The 22614-nt window shown below is 53.7% G+C and overlaps 4 protein-coding genes across 4 annotated transcripts; all 4 read left to right on the top strand.

The window, feature by feature from the left end:
* Window positions 1–6324: 6324 nt before the first annotated feature.
* On the top strand, window positions 6325–9367 carry COCSUDRAFT_4384 (cobW-domain-containing protein; the record flags this gene model as incomplete). The annotated part of the gene is made up of 7 exons (XM_005645329.1): window positions 6325–6489; window positions 6817–6963; window positions 7271–7513; window positions 7777–7929; window positions 8102–8244; window positions 8833–9004; window positions 9254–9367. Coding segments are annotated over 7 exons (1137 nt in total), but the record flags the coding sequence as incomplete, so codon positions are not given.
* Window positions 9368–15776: 6409 nt separating this feature from the next.
* Window positions 15777–17356, top strand: COCSUDRAFT_83535 (hypothetical protein; the record flags this gene model as incomplete). The annotated part of the gene is made up of 5 exons (XM_005645463.1): window positions 15777–15792; window positions 15968–16091; window positions 16224–16293; window positions 16620–16838; window positions 17213–17356. The coding sequence occupies 5 exons, from the start codon at window positions 15777–15779 to the stop codon at window positions 17354–17356; spliced, it is 573 nt and encodes a 190-aa protein (XP_005645520.1).
* Window positions 17357–18645: 1289 nt separating this feature from the next.
* Window positions 18646–20606, top strand: COCSUDRAFT_18165 (Pkinase-domain-containing protein; the record flags this gene model as incomplete). The annotated part of the gene is made up of 5 exons (XM_005645328.1): window positions 18646–18822; window positions 18958–19125; window positions 19351–19527; window positions 19840–20019; window positions 20277–20606. The coding sequence occupies 5 exons, from the start codon at window positions 18646–18648 to the stop codon at window positions 20604–20606; spliced, it is 1032 nt and encodes a 343-aa protein (XP_005645385.1).
* A 477-nt stretch (window positions 20607–21083) lies between these two features.
* On the top strand, window positions 21084–22495 carry COCSUDRAFT_83534 (hypothetical protein; the record flags this gene model as incomplete). The annotated part of the gene is made up of 4 exons (XM_005645462.1): window positions 21084–21217; window positions 21787–21937; window positions 22115–22197; window positions 22267–22495. 4 exons carry the CDS (start codon window positions 21084–21086, stop codon window positions 22493–22495), a joined length of 597 nt encoding a protein of 198 aa, XP_005645519.1.
* Window positions 22496–22614: the final 119 nt, after the last annotated feature.

The following is a 22614-nucleotide window of genomic DNA, read 5'->3' as shown; positions in this document are numbered from 1 at the left end:
TCTGGAGTTCATCACCTAAATCAGAGGCCCACATGGCGGTTGGTAAAGGCACGTCAGCGTCCTGTGGCGATGCGTTTCCTTACAACATATATGTATCGAAACCGAGGACCGTTGTTTGAACGCATTGCGTATGCTTAACTGGTTTCCCTCACATCTTTGTGGCAACGTCCAGGGAAGCCTAAGGATGAGAAGCGTGTCGAGAAGAGGAAGAGGAAAGCTTCAAACAAAAACATTCACGAACATGCCAAATACGTGCGTTCTATCCTCGTGCTTGTTGACAGCTTGTGTGATGAGGCGCCATATGTCTTGCAGCAGCGTATGTCAAGTGGACCAATTTTCAGGTCATGATGTGATACAGCTTGAATTCCAGGTGATCACAGTTGTGAGCGTCCTATTTCTCCTGTTGGTAGCGCTTGTCTGGTACTGGGCAAGCCGGCCATTGCCCATCAAGGATGACTAAGGGGACCACTGGCAAGAAGGAGCGGCATCTTTCTTTGTGAGACCTTGTGTGCAGATCACGTGATCTGCTGTACAAAAGGAGTTGCTCCTGAAACGCAAGGCCTCAGATCACCAGCCAAGCTGGCCAGGTGCAGCTGACTCCCTGAGGCCTCCGCAATTTTGGTAATTCTGCCCAATGCATACCCCAGCTCTGTACTGGGTGAGACTGGTCCTGCTTTTGCTCTGAAGTGATTGCGGCACGAATAGGGGCAATGGCATGGCGTGAGGTGCCACGGAATACTACTGGGACAATGCCAAGTCTAATCATTTGCAAATGTGTAAATTGAGTCCCATGGCAATCACTTTCAGATTTCCCTAGGCTTACTAAGTATGTCTGAGATACACCAGCTCTCAGCCTAATGGTCAGCTGTAAACTACATTCACACTCATCAAAATCTCTGCCTTGACAGTCTAAATCTTGCACGGCAATCCGCATGTTCCATGACCCTACTATCTTCCCCTACTATCTTCTGCAACTGTGATGCGAGCTGAGTCACCTGCGCATGCCCAGTTTCCAGAACTTCATTTGAATGCGAAGTGATTGAGGGTGTCGTAAATACCTCCTTGCATATCACAACGGGCGCATGACACTATCGAATATTGACGTCTTGTTGTCAAATCGAACGATACACATGAATCAAGTTGATGTTGATGTCAACATCAACAGCTGCGCTTACTGAGCCTCGACAATTGCAAGCATCAAGCCTGGTCACCTTCTTGACATTTTCGTTAGACATAGCGCTCCACGTTTCACTGAAGGCCCCTTCTCCAGTGGTTGCCAATTGGCAAGATTGCAAGATTGATTTGCGCTGATTTATGAGCAATGCTAGTAACAAGTATATAAAGTGGCTTGGAGGACTCGCCACAGCAATGTCCCACACCTGCAGTGGTTTGCACAATCTGTGTGGCAAATATGTATATGGTCAGGACTGAGCTGCAAAATGAGGAAGTACAGTTCATGCTCCATCACTGGGATATGTGATCCTGCCATTCATGAATGGCTTCATGATCACAAAGTAAAGATTTTTTACCTCACCTGCAGCCAGTGCGAGTGGGGAAGGACATTGCCAAGCAGTGTGTACAGCATGGGCTGCATGAAGCCAGCAAAGCCGGCGGGTCCTGTAAATGACAACAGATTTTAGTAAAGTCACGGTGCTTTGACGTCATGAACTCTGAAATCAGCTCTCATCAAAATCATGTCCCTGCTTCTCACTGCATCCAAAGCACTACATGACACAGATCTGCATGGAAGGCACCTTGACTGATATGCCAGAACAGCTGACTGTCATATAGCCGCAGCAGAAATGCTACTGTCCGCAACTGCCGATACTGAGGGCCGTAAGATCCAGTCAACGATCCGGGCAACCACTTCTGAAGGACAGCTGCAATCACCTGCATGCGTGCAACACAGCCTTGCCTTTTATAACTGGCGTGGCGACACATTGCCTTATGCCAGTGGCAGCTACAGTCACATGCCAATTGCACAATATAGCATGACCAGAGCTTCACCTCAAAGCATGCACCGCTGTCACCGCCGCACAGTATCACAAATGGCAAGGCCATGGTGGGGAGCGCTGCAAACAAAGCCAGGCTCGGCTGCCAGAATGCAAGCGCGCTCAACACGCGCTGCAAGCGGCCCATCAGCCTGGAGTCACAACCGTAATGACCCGCATCCAAGTGTGCAAAGGCTGGGTGAATGCCAAGTCTTGACACCTCCTGCACACCATTGTGATACCCACTTTACTTAATCACTGGGCAGGTTGTTTGGGGCCACCTTAGTACCTTGATTCTTTGAAGGCGTGCTGCAAAAGCTGAAAGGCATCATTGGGCATTTTTATCTGGGACTGACCCGGAAGGCTGAGGCATCGCGGGGCACATGCAGGAGATGCTGCCAGATTGCAAGGCGGTGTCTGTCAGGAAGTGTCCCATGCAGTCTTAGGTAGCTTAGAAACATATCAGTACCTGATTCCAAAATATCGTGGCTAGTCTCCAGATCTGGGGGGGCAAGCAATGTAATCAGACTTCTGGAGATGACGCCTTTTTGGCATGCATGCAAGAAAGCAGATATGGAAGTCAATTTTGGTGGAACATGCCTGTACAGGACACAGCTGAACACTGTGAGGTTGTCCCGTGGCTGGCTGGCTTCTTGCTTGTGGACTTTCTGCAGTTTGTCAACCCCAGGGAGTCCACAGTGGCATCGCGAGCTTCTGTTTTCCTCAACAAGAGCAGGTTGTTCTTTGCTGCTCTGTTGCGCACTGACCGCAAATCATAGACAAACATCTGTCCCCAGTCACAAGATGCTTTCAGGCTCACCATAGGTATGGAAACATCAATGTGAAGCCAATCAATGCATTGCAGTGTCAGGGAGAACCTCACCTGTTCAATATCTGATATGAGTGCCACATGATTCCCATCTGCCGCAAGGGACATTTTCAGGAATTTTGCTCCCTTAGCAGGTGGGCAGATCTCATAGCACAACGTGCTTGCAGCAACGTCTACAAATCTCAGCCCCCCGTCGCCACACAGCACTGCAGAGCACAGAGCACAGCGCCTCTCATGTTCATCAAAGCAGCACGTGTGAGATGTGCACAGAAGAATGTTTGAAAGGGATAAACGACAGAGGCGGATATAGCTGTCTAGAAGCGCAAGACAGGGATGCATGCGCACCGGCCACTGTCAGGCTGTCTCCCATGAAGTCCACATGGATTGTGCTGCCAGCGCTCTCTGGTAGGTGAATGATGTACTGCAGTGCGCTCAGCACTTGGGATCCTGGGCTGCCCATAAATATGTGGACAAGCAGCACTGGTGCTGCAAGGCCCGTCACTAAGAGGGAGCCATTGGGGCTGCATACTGCTGTGGTGCAGGACACTGCTGAAAGATCGGCAGGCAATGTTGATTTTTGGAGGACCTGCCGTGAAGCTGTTTCCCAGAGCCATGTGGTGCCATCCTGCAAATATCACACACAGCATGCATAGGCAAGATGGGCAGGGTACCGGTCCAAAACACGACTATTGCATCCTTTGAGCCCAAAATGATACTCCAAAGTACTGTACCTTGAAGACTGTGACCACAATGGCATCTCCAGGCAGGATGTGGGACATGACCGCCCCGTGTGGTTGCCCCACCAATGTGCAAAGGCGGTGATTGTTGGCCAAGTCCCAGAGGAGAACGGCATCTGTGGATGTAGTTACAAGCAAACTTCCGGCTGCGGAGCATGCAAGATGCTGGACGGGCCTGTAAAAGCAAACTTTGCTCAGCATAGCTGTCTCAAGATTGACACAGAGGCAAATCTGCACTCAGCCACAATTAACAGAAAGCTTCACTCAAAATTCTCAAGACAAGAATGGCCGTATGTATGGACAGAAAGTATTGCCCCTTGTGTACCTTCTGTGACCCCGAAAAACAGCTTTGCAGCTTCTCGTGTACGTGTTATACACGAGAACTGTTCCATCCTGCAGCAATCGATTTCATGCGGACCGCAGCCAAGATAAAGATGCGCTAGCTCGGCAAAAGGGCAACCTTGAGGCACCTCGTTGCCATCAATCAGACTGTGGTGCGAACGATGGACTTTACCTGCAGGGCAACAAAGACGTCCCCCAACACCGTTTTTGAGAAGAGAAGAGAGCTGCCAGGAAGCGCACAGCTGGCAACAAGGCAATATCTATTCCTGTAGCGCAAGAGAAGCAGATTCTTTAATGAGTTCAGCTGTTGCACTTGGCACCTTAGGTAGAGTACTGAAATCGAGCCAATGCCGCATCCCACTGTTGGCTCACCTGTCCAGTCTGAAGTGTATCACTTCACCTTTCTTAGTGGTCGCAATAAGATCCATATTGTGTATGGCACAACTCACATACGAGCCGGTTCCAAGTTGTAACCCTTCTGAGCTCTGGGACGGTCGAAGTGCCTTGTGTACGTTAGGAACAGACATGAAACTCACATGTTTTGATGATATGTGACCAAAAGTTCCGCTTGTAGCGATGTGTCTGGTCGAAATTTTGCTCCTGATGTTGGACATTTTTCCTAAAATGGAAGTCAAAATATTCCAAAGTGACCGAAAGCACTTGCACCTCCTTAAAATGTGTATATGGATGCAATTTGCGTTTTATTTTCGCAAAATGGTGGATGAAGTCCCCCCATGACGAAACTAAATCTAACCTTGGAATAGTCCGATGAGCGAAGCTTGCTGCATGTGTCTCGGCCACGCCTTCATCTCTCTTCCAATTTCCTTTACTTTCTTTCTCGCCTCGATTGCTCCTGTATGCACTGAATTGAAGAATAATCGGTGTGCTGGAATATAATGAAATGATCCAGATCGATCGCCTGGTCTTGGGCACGGAGGTGGAAAACCTCTTAGTAGAGGTCATCTCACTTGAGGGAGTCGACCTTGACAGCAAACCTGAAGATCCCGCACACATCGCTACAGTGGGAGATGCTACAGGACAAATAAGGCTCGTCTACAGAGCATCTACAGCTTGTCGCCCGACGCAGGTCAAGAAAGGGAAAACGTATCTAGTAACAGGTGCCTACTCAGTGCCTCCATGGACGTCAATAACACCGAATTAATGAAAATGTGTTCAGCTATTCATCCTTTATGATTCAAACTACTTCTAAACCACAGTACTCTTTGCATGGCGCATATTCTGAATTACAGACGCCTTCAATGCAGGCAAAGTGACTTCCTTCAAGGGGCACATTCAAATCCAGATAGGAAGCTCCTGGGGCAAGGTAGAGCGTGTCAATGGCGAAGAGGTATGCTACCACACAATTTGATTCAGCGAGCATTCCAAATTGCGATGTTTTGCAGGTCGAACGACTAATACTCCCAGCTGTGCAGGTTACCCAGAGGTTGCTTCCTAGCCCAGCCACAGACCTGTCGGCTCCGGAGCGAAGATATGGAGTGCTTCTGCTGCGAGAGCAGGAGATCGTCTTGGAAGCCTTTGTGTCTAAGGATCGGGGCCTGGTTGCCTCAGAGCACGCCCTTTATGTTGAAACAGACCATTCCGCTGCCTGCAGGTATGGGTGGCTATGCCGGGCCGGTCTGATGGTAATGGCGCTGAGTTCTGTTGGCTTCATTGGCATCTGGATTGTGAAGTGGCGCAGAAAATTGCTTTCGTACTTACTAGTCATTAATACTGCATGTCTGCCCCTTCCAGGGCGCTTGAGAAGGGGGTGGAAATTTTGCCACACAGCTTCCGGCTGCTGCCCCTGCCCCCTGTCGAGCTGTACCAGCAAGGGGCCGAATGCGTGCTGATCACAGCCATCTTTGCCGCTGTGCTGACCAACCCCGATGACAAATTTGCCATCGGCGCTCTGGGCGCTTGGCTGCCCGTCTCTGAATGCTTGAAAGCGGTGCGCCTCAGTCACATCCCTCCATCTTTTCTATTTGCAAAAGGCAGACTCGCCTGAATGCACGAGAACCCAACAAGATGAAGTATATAAGCTCAAAGATGGCGTTGCTGCGCAGGCGTCAGGACAGTGGAGGGAGACATTAGCTGCGCTGTTGCAGCAAGCTGCCAGAGCCGCAGCTGTGGGCCTGGTGGATTTAAGCCTTTCCTCCTTGTTGAGCAGCGTGCCACTGCAGTCCCCCAGCACAAGCGACAGCCATCACCCCAGCTATGCTCCTCAACCAGCAGAAGAACCCCAACAGTCTGCCCATAACAATGGTGCGCCCAAGAGATACACGCACATTCTCCACTTCTGGGAGCATCTGCATGTAATTGCACACATGACATGATTTGAATCTGAGAATTCTGTTGAGAATTAAATACTAAATGTGAATGTGATGCAGAGGCTGCGCAAGCCGGAGTTGTCCCGGAGCACAAGAAGCTGCCGGTGACGTTGCTCAGCGGCTTCCTGGGAGCGGGCAAGACCACGCTGCTGAGGCACCTGCTGACAAACAATGCTGGGAGCATGCGATGCGCAGTCATCGTCAATGACATGGCCGAGCTCAATATTGATGCTGCCCTCGTGAAGAACGGACAGCTTGTGCAGGTGTGTGCTTTTCATCGCAGAGTATGTCACTGATAGCCCTCATAGGGAGAGGGCTTCTGGACGGGGAGCGCTGCATCTGATGGGCAGCGCAAGGGGATATATCTTGTCAACTTGCATGCCCTCCCCAATGCTGTGTCAGAGCAGGATTTTTGAAGGGAGGTTTCAGGGTCCTCTTAGCTTTAGGGGAGTCATTGTGGGGATTAAATCAGGGTTGGCCTCGCCGCGAGCTGCAGGGTGATCGCAACTTCAAGAGTGCTGAATTCAGGTCCACCAGTGCTGGAGGTCCTTGTCCAGGATTGCCCAATGCAAAATTTGCCATGCGCGCAGGCGAACGAGGAGTTGGTGGAGCTGAGCAACGGGTGCATATGCTGCACAATGCGGGGGGACCTCCTACGGGAAGTCACGCGGCTGGCGCGCGGCGGCGCCTTTGACTACTTACTCATCGAGTCCACTGGCGTCAGCGAGCCCATGCAGGTGCGATCCACACCCACTTGCAATGTAAATTTCCAATTTCCAAACTCAAACCACGCATTCGCTTTCCTCCAGATTGTAAGCATTGAGGGCAACGCTCCAGGGCAGCTGCAGGCACCTATGGAAGACCTCAGGGCATCTCTTGCCTCGCGTCCTCGCACACAGGTTGCAGGCTGCAATCGGAAGAAGTGAAGCGCCAGGCAGCTGTTGATCTTAAACAATTGAGACGCGCTGCTGCTGTGAAAGAAACACGTGAGATGCGGGGCAGCTTTTCAAATCTAAAAATTCAAATGTGCGGCAGGTGGCGGAGACGTTCACGCTGGAGGTGGAGGACGGCAGCCTGGCAGAGCTGAAGGACATTGCGCGCCTGGACACCTGCGTGACCGTCGTGGACGCAGCGCGGCTGATGACCAATTTCCTGTCCCTCGAAACGCTCAAGCAGCGCGACCCCGGGGTGGATGACGAGGACGACCGCAACGTCGCAGACCTCATGCTGGACCAGATCGAGTTTGCTGATGTCATCCTGCTCAACAAGGCGCGCTCAAGTGTACCCGTCCATCAAACGGGCCCCAGCCGGCTAATCAACTGCCTAGTGATCTGGAAGGCGTGTGATCTGCTTCTTCTCTCCATGGTCATTGGAGGCATGCCCGTGCATATGTGGCCTTCTTCTGGCAGGCGTCAAGCTTGCGTGCACGAGGACTTGCTCTTATCCAGACAGCTTGGAGTCTGGGAGTAATTCTTAAACCCAAGGGAAGTGCGCATGCATGGATGACTGACGAGGTCCCGGGTGGCTTGCAGGCTGACCTGGTGCCAGAGGCAGACGTGAAGCGCTTGACAGCGCTGCTCAGTTGCCTGAACACCGAGGCGGAGGTCGTTGTCACAAGGGAGTCGAGGGTGGATCCCAAGGCTGTGATGGGCACTGGACTCTTCAGTCTTGAGAAGGCGGCGCGTGCTGCCGGCTGGCTCAAGGTGCTCACTCTTTGCTACACGCTGTCTCTAGCGTTGCGGTCTCCAGCCACTCACTCTTGTGTGTTTGTACGCCTGGCAGGGGAATTATCTCAGTTTGGACAATCAGCCGACTGCCTTGGTTTCTGGGGACTGTGCTGCTTGTTGCCCATGAGCTTGCTGGGTGTGCATGCAGACGCTTCAGGAGGGTGAGAACATGAAGCCGGAGACAGAGGAGTATGGAATTGGCAGCTTTGTGTATCGCGCGCGACGGCCGTTCCACCCGGAGAGGCTGCACGCCTTCATTGCATCCCACCTGCTCCTGCAGGAGCCGGACTGGTCGGATGCCCTCGCTTCTGAGGATGGTACGCTCTTTATCTCTCTGGGTGACTCCTGCTTCACTTCTTTCAGTATGTACCATACCTTGCATGGATCTGGCAAATTTATCAAGGAGGTGGGGTTGTGGCAGAGTTTACATGCAGCTTGTCTGCAGACGCACCTTGCCTGTTGCAGAAACAGCGGGGTAACTTCAATAATAACCATATCAGAGGAGAATGTCCCGCCAAAATGCCCGCTGAAAGACTGTTGGCCCCCCCTTTGCAGGTGAATGTGACCATGAATACAGTCATGGAGAGGGTTGCAGCCATGACCACAATCATGACCACCACCATCATCACCATCACGCCCCCAGGCCAGTGGTCTCTCAGACTGGCACCAGTGACAGCCCAGAGAAGGCGGCACAGCGGGAAGCGCTATTCTTCTCTTCCTTTGGGCAGGTCCTGCGCTCCAAGGTGGGCATCAGCAAGCACCCTTATTGCTTCCCTGTGACACAGAGAAGCCCTTCCCTTGCCCTCCCTTGTCAAACGTGGCGGTGTGCAGGGAAGATGTGATCAATCCCTTGCAGAATCAATCCCTTGAGGTTTAGAGTGTTTTTCTTGGTGGGCAGGGGTTTATTTGGATAGCGGGGCGGGAGGATCTGTGTGGCGAGTGGAGTCAGGCGGGCGGCATTCTGCGGCTGGGAGTGGGAGGCCCCTGGTACGCAGCCCTGCCAGACGAGGCGTGGCCCCAGGAAGAACAGGCTCGCGCAGACATCATGAAGGTAATTTCCTCCCCAGATTCATGCTGTGTATTTTAGAGTGCATGACCCGCACTACATGCTTTAACCCTTGGCACGGCTTTTCATGCAAGAGGCTGCGGCAATTTATGCCAGGTGATGCTAAGTAAAGTCTGCATTGCTCACAGCACACTGGATGCACTGCACTAAAGGTGGTCCAGCAGGAAGAGATCTCACACATTGAGTAAGGTGATGCAATGACAATTGTTCTGAAATGGCGGTTATTGCGAGCAGGACTTTGAGGAGGGAGTGGGGGACAGGCGGCAAGAGCTGGTGTTCATCGGCATCGACATGCAGCGGGAGGAGCTGTGCGCTACCCTCAACACATGCCTGCTGACGGACGCCGAGACGCACCAGCATGCGCAGCAGCTTCCCCTCGCAGACCCCTTCGCGGAGTGGCCCTCTCTGGAGCAGATTCTGGACGGCGGTGACGAGGAAGCCGACGACGCCAGCCTTGCTGACTCAGCCAGCACACTGAGCGGCGACGAAGAAGAGGAAGACGCTGCCGAGCCGTCCACGTCAGCAGAAGGGGAGCGTGCACCAGAGGAGCATTTAGGGCAGAAGGGGCAGAAGAGGGCGGCCAAGGGGGTTGACCCCGGGGAGGGGGGCGAGTCGGATTGGCGGCCCGGGTCGCTGCTGATGGTGCAGCGCGGCGGCGCGCAGGTGCAGCCTGTGCTGGATGCGTTGCAGCCAAGCGCTGGCGTCGCCGTGCTGGCCTGGCATGCCGACTGGTGCGTTACCTGCCGCACGTCTGTCCCCGCCCTGGAAAGGTATGTCCTTCTGTCCTCTGCTGCTACCGCATTCCTTGTTGAACACCCATTATATGATGTTGACATGCTGATCCTTATATGCATGCGACATTCCCGATGCAAGATTATTACGGACATGCTGCACTTCTTTGCGCCGAAGTCTTAGGCATCAACTGCATGTTGCGTGCTGTGCGCAACACAGATATCAGAAGTGCATGCTAAAGGCAAGCTGGCGCTATGCCATGCACGCAGCAATTTAGCTATTTCATGCGGCACATGGCTGATGCTGAATTTACATTTTGTGTGGGGTTCAGGATGGCAGCAGAGCGGCCGGACGTGCCGTTCATGCTGCTGGACGTGGAGGCGTCAGCGGCCAACCGCGCGCTCGCCATGGAGAAGACTTTGACCAAGCCCACGAGCCAGCGGCGGGGCGCCAAGCCCATCCTGCGGCAAGAAGCCAAGTTCCCTGCCTTCAGCATCCACCTGGCGCCCTCCATGCAGCCCCTGCAGCTCTTCACCGGGCCCTCTACTGCGCTCAAGCAGCTGGCCGCTGCTCTCAAGGACACCCCCCTCAATGCGCCCATCTCATCCGCCCGCACCCAGCGCAAGGTCAGCGCCGCTCTGCAACCATTTGTGCTTCCTTGGTCCCAATTGAGATCCAAATTTGAAGGATTAAGAAGGTCTTGAGACGGGATGGGCATTTCACGTCTGCAGCTGTCTGATGTCAAGGCAGGAACGGCTGTTGACTTGTTCTGACAAGTAGGATTCTATTACAGGCAGCAGAGCAAGCAGGAGGAGGCGCTACTGCTGCGGCGACAAACGGCGCGCCAAAGGTGGCAGCTGCCGGGAAGCAGGGCGCAGCTGTAGGCCAGCTGGGGCTGGTGAAGAGGGGAGCAGCTGACCTCAAGCAGCGCCTGCAGGAGGCCTCCACAGCACAGCAGCTCATGGTGCTGCTGTGGACATCCACTGCGGACGAGCGCGCCTGCAACGAAGCTGTCAGGAACCTGAAACGTGTCGCTGGCGGCTATTCAGGTCAGCGCCTTTCGTCATTTATTCCGTATAATGTTTCAACTTGACCAAAGCCTGTGCAGCCTTCTGATTGCCTTAAGAGACTAGCATCAAGACCCAAGATGGGCTTCTATACTTGGTGAACATGAGCAATAGTCTGCCTATCTAGTTTGTCCTCTCAGCAGACAACAGCTCAGCTCAACTTTTCAGGCCACAATTAAAGGCGGCAGCAATCAGGCATCAGGCGGGAACATGATTCTGCATGTGTGCTATCGCAGATGCAGCATTCTTCCATGCCCCAGCAGATATGTCCAAGGCAAATGCGGCGCTGGGCTCGGCCATGGGCGTGACACGCTTCCCCTGCTGCCAGCTCTTCCGCAGCATGAAGGTCCTGCACAGCACCACCGACTGCAGCGCAGACGCCCTCAGCGCCGCACTCGCCCAGCACAGCTCGTCCCCATCAGGAGCCGACGCAAGCAGCAACCCCGCCAAAGGCAGGCAGCAACCGGCAGGGGCGTCCAATGGCCATGCAGAGGGTGCGGCCAATGGGGGTTCTGCGAATGGGGGTCCAGGGGGAAGCGCCAGTGGGAAGGCAGAGGCCGGTGTGATTGGCAGCGGCGTCTATGACCCCCCGGCTGGGAAGGAGGCCCGCGCGGGTGCCACGCGCATTATGCCTGGCGGCAACACCGGCTACTTCTGGTGCGCGCTTGCGCGGGACCAGTCAATGCATGTCAATGTCGAAGTTATCCCCATGCACAGCCTGTCAAATAAAATGGGTATCTTGGCACTTCAGCACGTCGGTCCAGGGATGGCTCGCAGTGCTCTAGCTGCACATGTGTCATCCTTGTGTGCCGACTGTGCTGGTGATCAATTGCTTCTGGGCTTCAGTGATGCTGGATTTCTCAGCCTGTAGGGTTTTCTCTTCTTCTCAAATTTGACCATTTCAATCACTGAATTTCAAGTTTGAAGAAGAAACTATTGCGGCGCAGGCCGAAGATGCCGTGCCTGAGGTGCGGCTGCCCCTGGTGGCTGGGAGAGGACTGGGACGCCAAATGCGCGCGATGCTCCTGGGACTGCCAGAAATCCGGCTACGACGACGATTCCCAGCCGCTGCCGCCCTACAAGAAAAAGTGGGAGGCCTTCATGGCCGCCATTCGCGCCGGCACCACGCCCGAGTATACACCCAAGGGGAAGGCTGCAAAGGGTAAGCGCTCAGCTCTTTGAAGCCAGCGCCGCAGGCAATTGCTTGTTTGAAGAGACGGTGGGCAGCATTCTATGCTCTTTTTTGTGTTTGTATGTTTCTTAGGAGGCAATTAGAACGCCACTGCAGATTGCAGGCTGCCATTGCGGAAATTCATGTGTTTTGCTCAATGTGTTTGAGATCAATTGCTGCCAGAAAGATTGACGTGGAGATTGGCAATCAGAGAGGGCTTTATTGGCAGCACATTTGCACCCTCAGAAGAACATTAGGCCATATTTGGCGAGCTCTGACATGATTGAACATGTCACAAAGGCTGTGCGAGTCCTTTGGGAACGCTGCAATAAGCTAACTTTGCACAATTTGCATTGGGTGTAATTATTACACTGTAATATATTAAGTTCGAATTCCTGGGGGTCGTCAGGCTGTGCATTTACTGATGAACCAAATAGCCTGCAAAGGCCCCCTTGACCAGATGCGGCATCTGACAGGCAACCAGATTTCAAAACTTGATGAAGACATGTTACTTCTTCACATAAAAGTGCGGTGCAAGATTAATTTCCCTATGATACGTCAAATCATGCTACAGTCGTAGGGCTTGAGATCGCTCATCTTCACGGGAAGTGTTTCAATGCTCAGACCATCTCTCTAGATCACGTCAAAATCACGTCTCCTCGAAGCCAGCACTGCAGCTCAGCCATGCATTCGAATCATCTTAAAACCTCTTGCACAAGAATAAGTGTGACTGCTGTCGGGTTGCTTGGCTTACAGAACAAGGCATGTGACCCACTTCAGGAGTGGCTTTGGGGACAACGGTCCCTGACAGCCAGCGTTTTGCTTACTGCCTCGTGTTCACATACTAGAAATGATTGTGTCAAGTGCGGATTGGAGGATGTGCAGGCTCATTGCTCCAACCATGCCAAAGAGAAAGGAATGACTCATCATGCTCACGTGGAAAAATATGAATTGCTCAATGAAAGCTTTACGAAGTAAATACGATGTATTTACGAAAGTCCCTGAAGCACTCGTGCCCATCTCAGTCTGGTGCTGAAGAAGAGATTTGCTGGCTTAGTTTAAACATCAGGGGCGAGTTGGGTCATACACCTTTTCATTTGAACAGAAAGAGTGAACGTGGGCATTTTGTGAAAGTGTGCTAGGGATGGCCAACATCGTCATCTTCCAAGGCGTAGAAATAACAATTCCACCCGATGTCACCTTCAGTCATACCGATGGATGCTTGGAATTCGACCTGTCCACAGGTTTCACGGGGAAGCTTATTCTCAGACATGGTGTGCATCAACCTAATCTAAAGATCGTGGCATGCCCTTCCGTGACCTTGCATATGCCTTGATGCATTCGCATTCCATCACCTCTCTCTTCCCTGTGGACTTGTTGTTGAGGAGTGAACTTGGCTCCATGATGACAACTGAGAAACTCCCTGTGTGCATGTGCAGCACAACACCAGAATGCCCAAACTATTTCAATACAGCCAGTGTCCGCGCATATCACTCCAGCCCTGCCGAGCCTAGTATTTGACAGCCTCGAGCTCCCGCCTGGAGATCAGGCACTGGGCGGCGGCGCAGGCACCAGCGCGCGTGCTTTCTGGTTCAATTCCTCCCCTAGACAAACCCAGGAACCCATGCCAAGCGCTGAGTCACCGCAGCAACCTGCAGCAGACCTGAATCCGCCAGACGAGGTTGACAGGGCGCTTGCTCCTCTCCCCCCATTAGAGGAGCAGGCACCGGAAGCTGCCGCAGCCAGTGCAGCAGCCGAGGAGGCATGCGCAGATGCTGAAGCCAAGGCAGTGCTGAAGGAAGCAGGCCATAACGCCGAGGCTGCAGAGAACCCCTCAGTCAGCCTTAAAAGGGAGGAGGGTCCAACAGCGAGCCCGAATGCCGGGAAAGAGAATGAGTGCGTGACGCCGCTGCCTGCACCGCACTCCAGTGGAAAATTGTCCACTGGCAAGAGGACTTCTGACGGAGACAAGAGCGGGTGAGTCTTCTATCAGGTTGTCAATTGATATCTTGATCTGTAATTGCCAAATGCATAATCTGTTCGTGCTGCAATTCCTTCTTGCTGACATGTGAGGTTGCCGTTGCTCCAGGTCAAAGCTGGCCAAGCGCCACAGAGGCCTTCTGCAGGCCGAGTCACCCACCAAAGGTAATCAAGTCAGCAGATTAACCTTCAAGAACCCCCCCAGAATGAGCCAAGAATTTTGCAACGGTCCTAAAGCTGTCAGTGAATTAATGGATCCTTGTTGGGTTTTAATTTCCAATATTTGCTGGTTTTGCATAGAGTTTGCATTCCGCTGGAAGCCTCTAGAGGCAGTGAAGGCGGCTGGCACAGAGGAGACAGCGCCTGCAGCGCGCTGGGGCTCCTCCTTCACAGCCCTCTCAGAGACCAAGGTACTCTTGCTCTGCATCGCCACAGGACTCCCACACATCCACCCATCCATCAGCGACACACATGAGATGCACTTGATCTTAGAGCGGCACAAGCTGATGATACAGTGCTCTTCATCACGTGACTTTAGGCAGTGCTGATGCGCAGGGCTGCTTGTATGGGGGAGCGAGCGAGGAGGGCCCGCTGGGGGACGCGTGGCTGTTTGACGCCGAGCGGCTGGCATGGGAGCAGACCGCCAACTCCGGCTTTGGCGGCTTCCCGGGAGCCGCCAAGGCCTGGCACGCAGCTGCCGTGCTGGAGTACACCGAAGTGCGCTCTTATACTTCTCTTGCAAATGTTGATGCAACCTCGTGCTTGCCTACAGTGAAAACCTCCTTCTGCAAACGTATATTTTCCTCTTCCAGGCTGTCTGCGCATTGCTTTGTGGAAGCTTTGATGCGACAGAGGTCTGGCATGCTCAGGCCTGCATGGGTTCAATTGCCATTCAGTGACTGGACGCTGACTGGACTGTATGGTTATTTGCAGGGGAGGCAGCTGCTGGTGTACGGGGGCGAGCGCAGCACAGCAGAGCCTCAGGGTGCAGGACAGGAGGAAGACGAGGATGAGTGCGAGCCCATCGCGGACGTGTGCACTCTGGACGCCGCCGCGCACTTCTGGGTCACCCTGCCCATGGACGGTGCGCGCCACTTGCACTCCTCTGGACCCTTTTGGCCTCCGATGACCTTAAATCGGGGCACTGTATAACTTGACATTCAAAGCGTGGATGCTTGGGGACAGTCCTGGCTTGGTCTATGGGCGTTCACTCAGATTCATGTAGTTGCATGCAACACAACACAGTGGCGGCATTATTCTCGGGCCAGTCTGCTTGAAGCCAAGGGAACTGTGGGCGCTGCATATTGGCAGACATGCGGGCTGACACTGGCATTCCTCTTGTTTTGCTGGAGTCTCTGACAGTGCCTCACGGCGGTGATCAGATCTTTGGCATTATTTCAGAGGGTGCGCGGCGCAGGGACGTCCGGGGGTGAGGCAATACCGGCGAGAGCGGGCGCCACCATGACTGCCCTGCCGGACGGGCGTGGCTTTGTGTTCGGTGCGCCACCCCTGCAGCCCTCCTTATCAGGGGACCCTAAGATTTTGTTGATTTGCAGTCCCCTGCCCTGCCCTTAACTGCCGCGATAAACATGCCGATAAACATGCCGGGCTCTGCTGGCCCCTTTCCCAGATGAGGAGCTGGACAAGAATGAAATTTTGGCCCCCTTTGTACATCAGCTGTTAGCTATTCTAGTAACAAGGGACTGTCTTTGAGCATTCCTGCTTTCGAAGGCATGTCATAGCGTGCCCAACTGAGATATCATCTGAGGCCTTGGGGTCCAGAGGACAGAAAAGTACTTCCCACACAATGATGTGGGCAATGGGTGAGATATGTGATCAGTGTTGAGGGGCCTGTGGATGCCTAGCCTTGCCGATCCCTTCGTCAGATGAGTGCTATCACAAGCAGCAGGACAGGGGTCACCATTCCATAGCTAGTCTATTAGCTATCAAACCCGCAGGATGGGCAGTGTGGCTTAGATTTGAATTTGTTGTGGGCAGGTGGGTTGGACGTTGAGGGCAGGTACCGCAACGATGCGTTTGTGGTGGACGCCAAGCGCATCTCCTGGTTCAGCCTGGCCGGCATCATGAAGGGGGCGCCCCCCAAGCCGCGCGCCTACCACAGGTGCACCACCCCTGTCCTGCGCACACAGCGGCAGACTCCAAGGCAGAAGGCATGAGCAAGCACTAAACATTTGGCTTGGCGTCTTTGGCCTGCCGGGATATTCCACCCTGATGTCTTCTATGGTGTGTGCAGCGCGACCCTGGTGGGCCAGCGCATCATCATCATTGGCGGCCTGGGCGCTCGCGTGTGGTCCTGCAAGGAGGTCAGTGCGTATGATCCTTTTCCTGGGCTCACCTTTGGAGTTGACATTTTACATTTTACATTTGAATCCTTTTACACATTCTTTTCCATTTTACAGAGACGGAAGAAATTAGGGAGCACCTGGCACTTTGCAGACCGTGAGGGGAAGTGGGTAGAGCTGGGGCCCCCTTGCATGACTAGCGTGCTGCATACTGCACAGGAGGCTGTCTTCTAGCAATCCTTGATCCAGCAGCAAAACACACACCCGCAGAGTGCCGTAGGCCATGTGCAGATCGGCACAATTCCTGGCCGCAATGGGTCAATCAAAAGGCTGGTGCGGCTGCGCAGGTGTACTCGGTGCAGGTGGGCAGCTGGAAGTGGACGGAGCACACGAGCGAGGTGGAGGGCGACGCGCCGCAGCCGCGTTCCGGCCACACGGCTGTGGCGCTGCCAGACGGGCGCCACCTGGCGCTGTTCGGGGGCGGCGACGCCGACAAGGACCTGTTCTACAGCAGCGTCTCCGTCCTGGACACCGCCACCTGGCGCTGGTCCACCCCCAAGATCCAGGTCATCCACCTTTGCCCGCTCACCCCACCCACTTTCGCAGTACTTTGCCTTTTGCCATGTTTCTTGCAGCGCTGCAGTACGGTTTTGGTGCAAGGAGATACCACAGTCCAGGAGAGCTTTTTGGCAGGCCGGTCACCGCTTGTTTCAACAGGCAGGGCGTGGGGTTTCCATAGCCGTGCAATGCCTGCCAAGCACAAGTTTCACAGACAGCCAGTCCTCCCCCTTGCTGTAGGACGTTGTTGAGCAGAGCTACTTGTAATTCCTGCAACACCCAGAGCAGCTCCCTGTTGTCACTGCAATCTACAGAACAGCAATGTTCATGAACATGCAGAGAATGCGCCAGAGGGGTGAGGAGAGTGTATCCTGCTGCGCAGGGGGTGGCGCGGCCAAGCGGCAGGGGCGGCCACGCGAGCGCGCTGCTGCGGCTTCCCAGCGGGCGGAGCGCTCTCGTAGTGCATGGCGGTCGCACCTCAGGGGACAAGCTGCTCAAAGACACCTGGATGCTGGAGCTGCAGTAGTCATGCTAGAGCCATTACCGCCGTATCATTGTTGCATTAAGTGTAGCTGCACCGCCGTTGTTCCAGTGCAGCTACTCTGCTGACATCCAGGCCAGCATCTCACGGATTGTGGGAACTGGAGTCTGTGCAGGATTTCTTGGACTCTCTTTTCAGCACTGCTCTTCGCGCATGCGACCCTCACAAATTTTGCTGGACTATGAAGTTTAGGCATGCTCAGAGTGACTATTTGAAGTGCACTGCCATGGATTGCAAGGATTGACGTTGTGCCACTGTTGACATCAGCAGAGTAGCAGATTGCGCTAGGCAGCAAATTGTAGGAAGACTCCCGCTGACCAAGGGCATTGCTTGAATGAATAAAGCATCATAAAATAATTGCTTCATACCTGCACGGCATTTCTTGATGTTGCTATTTTTTCTTGGTTACACTTTACATGGCTCTTTCTTGAGCCTGCAAATTATATACAGACAGCCTGAATTTCGGTCCTAACACACTGAGCTGTACACCACGGAACGCCACGTTTGCAGCTAAGCATCTGTGTAGCTTACACTCGGGATTGCACTCCAGATGGGGCAATTAAAGTGAACAACAAGATGGTAAGCTGATCAATGGCACGGAAACTTGTGGACAGACTTTCCCAACTCTCAACTCGATCGTCTCAAATTGTGAGAGTGCTGGTGCCAGGCACTAGTGTACTGCCAGCAAGGGTTTTACCCTCCCTCCCAATCTCGACCCTTGACCCTTACGTGTAACGTAAGGATCCATAGGCCGCATGCACAATTCTTCAAAGGTGTGCCTCGTAGGAACAAGATAGCCATGCCAAAATTTGTAAACATTTCTAGGCAGCGACACCACCTCCGGAGAGAAGCTCCTTACAATTGTTCCGTGCATGTGCAGTGTGAGCCAGTTGGACCAACGAATAGGCTAGGCATTAGCATCTTACAAGCCACTCTCCATCGTTATGTCAGAGATAAGCGCCAGTCCAGGCGTATCAGGAGCGAGCTCGGTTGTCCAAGACGCAGCTTCTACTGAACCATCACACTCCAGCCTACCCTCATGGCCCCTGATAGGTACAGACCGGACAAGGTTTTGTATGTGATTGCTCCCTGCTACCATATGACAAAACATAGGTATTGACCGGTGATGTGCCTGCAGACCAAGAGGACCCAGCAGAGAAGTTTGAGCTTCTGCTACAACTTGGTGAGATTCCTTAAATCCCAATACCTGATGCTAGCTTTTAGTTTCTTCCAACACGTCTTCATACACTTTCCTGTTGCATGTGCCTCATTTGATGTGGTACACAGGCCAAGGATCATATGGGTCCGTGTACCAGGCAAGGGTGAAGGACTCAGATGAGACCGTGGCCATCAAAGTCATACCAGTGGGAGAGCACGATGAGATTGGAGAGATCCAGAAGGAGATTGACATGCTCAAGGAGTGCAACCACCCAAATGTGGTGCACTACCTGGTGAGCATGCATGCCGTTTATGAAGCAATGCATGCATAGCTGTGCACCTCCTTGAGCTCTCCAATACCATACTTTGAGCAGAGGCTTTGCCATTCAATGGTGCAATCCATTGAGGCACCTTCACTGCTATGGCAGGGGAGCTGGAAAACGAAAGGGGCGCTGTGGATAGCCATGGAGTTCTGTGGCGGTGGCAGCGTGTCAGACCTGGTGCAGGCAGCCGAGGGTCCCCTGGCCGAGGAGATCATTTCCTACATTTGTGCAGAGACCCTGGCCGGCCTCAACTACCTTCACGCCATCGGCAAGGTGCACTCTTTGTATGTACTTGTGCCAAAATGCAGTCCCCCTAACTCTAGACGACTGAATTGTGAAAGAGGTTCTCCTTGTTGGCATGCTCTCTCGTCCAAAATATCTATTTTAGGGAACAGAACTCTGGATCTATTGATCCACACTCGGCATACATAACTCCTAGAAATTTCGATCAACAATTGACATGAGCAAACCCTGAAAGTAACTGCAATGTTTCTGTAGGTGCACAGGGACATAAAGTGCGGCAACATTCTGCTGACGGAGGCTGGAGAGGTGAAGCTGGCGGACTTTGGGGTGGCAGCGCAGCTGACGCACACCATGTCCAAGCGCAACACCTTCATTGGCACGCCCCACTGGATGGCACCAGAGGTCATCCAGGAGTCCCGCTACGACAGCAAGGTGCAGGAAACTCCTTCCCCTATCTAGCTCTGAGGTGATTGCTTGACCTGCTAAACATGAAAGCACCTGGCGGGAAAAGCAGGGATGCAAAGACAAGCCTGGCTCAGACAAACCTCATGACATCATAGGTCCTTATGTCGCTTCTGCCAAGAAATCGAGTGCCACAAGCAACCTCAAAACATGAGGGCGGGTAGAGGAAGATCCAACTCTGCTCTGCGTTGCAAGAGCGGCCTGCTGATCTAAGGAGAAGTCAGAGCCTTCAATCTGACTTTCATTTTCGAAGCAGATGCAGTGCATTTCATCATGGTGCAGGTGGACGTGTGGGCGTTGGGCATCAGCGCGATAGAGATGGCGGAGGCAACGCCCCCCCGCTGGGCCGTGCACCCCATGCGAGTCATCTTCATGATCTCGCGCGAGCCGCCCCCGCAGCTGGCCGACAAGCACGCCTGGTCCCCCGCCTTCCAGTCCTTTGTCGCCTCCACGCTGCGCAAGGTCTGTGCGCTGATGAGCTTCCCTGTTTGTCACTGGCACAAACAGCGACAAACTGTTTGTCACTGCTACTTGTACCTGAGTCAGGTAACCTGACTGGCATCTGCCGGCTCCCAAAGATTGACTGCTCACATTACGCTTTTCAAGACATTCAAGTACGCCTTACTGCCTGCAGTGACAATGTGCAAATGTGTGATGTGCAAGGTGTAAATCGTCATGGGCGGAAAGACGATGAACTTAGATTACTTGTGTTGGTGCAGGATCCTGCGGTGAGGCCGGCAGCCAAGGAGCTGCAGCAGCATGAGTTTGTGCGCGGGCCGCACGGCAGCGCAAGGACCCAGGCCCTGCAGCCGCTCATAGAGCGCTCGCGCGGGAATGCTGCTGCCCTCCTCGCAGAGCTTGAAGGGCCGCCAAAACTACCACCAGGCGTCAGGTGCACACACAGCCCTGATGCTGTTGAACCCTTAGTCCATGTGAGAGACCACCCTTGCATTGTGGTGGAAGCTGCCGCTGTTGTCTGCATGGCAAGGATCTTGATTAGTAGCCGCGTTGACTACCATAGATTACCTTGCTTGATGAGAGGGAACTGAATAATGTGCTTGGGTTGCAGTGTGCAGCCTGGGAATGTGACGGGCCACTTCTCATGGAGGGATCCCGCGGGGCTGGCAACGGGTACATTTGTCGCATCTACCCCGGACTGGAAGGGAGCCGATGACGCAGGCACCCAGCAAGCCTCCCCCTCATCCGCAGCCGGGCCGTGGCCCAAGTCTGGTGCAAAACGTGCCCCTCTCGACGGCCTCTATGGGAACGGCGCTAGAACAGCAGATGCGGTACCCCTCTCGCCCCTCGCATTCATGTGAAATCTTCAACGCCATGTATGATGTTCTAGGCATCACACAGCTGCCAGCTAGCAAAATATTGGAGCGCCGGCAGGGTGCACCTTTACGTCCACCTTTGCGTCCTGCACCTTTGTACATTGGAAATGTAATCGCAGTTGTGCCAAAAATTTTGTGCAGGACATGCCAAACGGTCCATCATCGTCTGCCTACACAAATGCATCTGGCACAATGATCATCAACCCTGGGGACACAATGGGCGCCAGCGGGGACCCCATGGACACCGTGATTGTGGCGGAGAATGGGAATGAGCAGAGCAGTGACTACCTGGCTGCCCTGCGAGCAGCGTCTTCAGACCCTTACAGGTGGGCTTCACTACCATTGAATACGGTTCTTAATTCTTGCCCTGCTCCATTCAATTAAGAAGAGAAGTGTATTCCACCATAAGATTCTTAGGGAGGTGAAGGTGGAATTTTTAGGTGGAGGGACTTTCTGTGCCGTGGTTGCGTGCTCATGGGGGTAAATCACACTTGCATGGCTGCAGGAGGGATGTGAAAGGGGCGAGGGGAGGTATGGCAGAGAGCGCTGCCCGGAGCAGGCAAGAAGATGATGCGCTGAGGGAAAAGGAAGTGGCAGTCCAGGCAGACAGCCACCCGGAAGAGGAGACACCACCAAAGACCTTCAGCCATGCACCGTCCCCCAGCTTGGATGCCACACCAAAACCACTGGATGGCAGGTAAATACTGTCCAAGGACTACCTTCGGTGCAACTGCCATGTGATACCAGACTTGTATCTGCCGCTCATTATCAATCTTTGATCATCGCACGCATGATGTGACTTTAGAGAAGGCAGGGTGGGATGGTAGCCATGCCGGCGTGCTTGTTATGTGTGCCTTTTGTGGAAAGGCATGAGCAATTGTTTCGTGGCGCGCAGAGCAACGCTTGCAGACAAGCTGCGCAGCCTGTATGACAGCGGCGCAGTCCCCTCGCTGCCCTTCCTCAGTGCCTCAGACGCCTGCCCCATGGCCCTCCTGAACGATGTGCGCGACCCCTACAGGCGACCAAACGGCGGCTGCCAAGCCACGGTGAGTCTCCCAGCGGTGCCTGACGCCTCCTCTATTTGGTGCTCTGTGCTTTGACTAGTGGCTTAATTCATTTGTGCAATTTGTTCCTGCAAACACCCACATCATGGTGTCGTTGGCGATTGGCTCATTTGCAAAAGAAGCTTTTCTGACAGTAGAGTGTTGTGGGTGGGTGCGCAGGGATACAGCATGCAGCAGGCGCCAACAGAGGATGACCTGGCAGCAGCGCTGTCATCCCTGATGGGTCAGCAGCCCAGCAGAGAGTCCCCTCCCTCAAAGACCCCCCCGTCCACCTTCAACTCCTCAGCGACCCCCCCTTCCACCATCCGCAGCGGCATCACAGCCTCTCCCTACCCCCAGAGCGACAGCACAGCGGCCGTCCCACCAGATGTGGCCAGGCGGGTCAGCCAGAGCCAGACACTCAGCAATCTGCTGCGCACTCTCGCGCACCACAGGCGAGTGGCAGCCACCAGCATTCTGTCTCCAGAGGAGGCCCAGCAGAACCAGCAGGTTGTGAGTAACACCCAGGAAGCCCTCCGCTGCCTGCTCAATGTTCCCTGATGTGAGCGGCCTGGTGCAAGGAATTGTGCTATTTTAATGTACATGTGTGCTGTGTCGTGGAACGAAGTTGACAGCAGGGAGGGGAACTGGTCCAAGAGCGTGCGTTTATTTGTGCTGAG

This window comes from Coccomyxa subellipsoidea (assembly GCF_000258705.1).
Source record: "Coccomyxa subellipsoidea C-169, whole genome shotgun sequence".
NCBI lineage: Eukaryota > Viridiplantae > Chlorophyta > Trebouxiophyceae > Coccomyxaceae > Coccomyxa > Coccomyxa subellipsoidea.
Note: the sequence above shows the minus strand (reverse complement) of the source record. Positions and strands in the feature narration are given on the sequence as shown.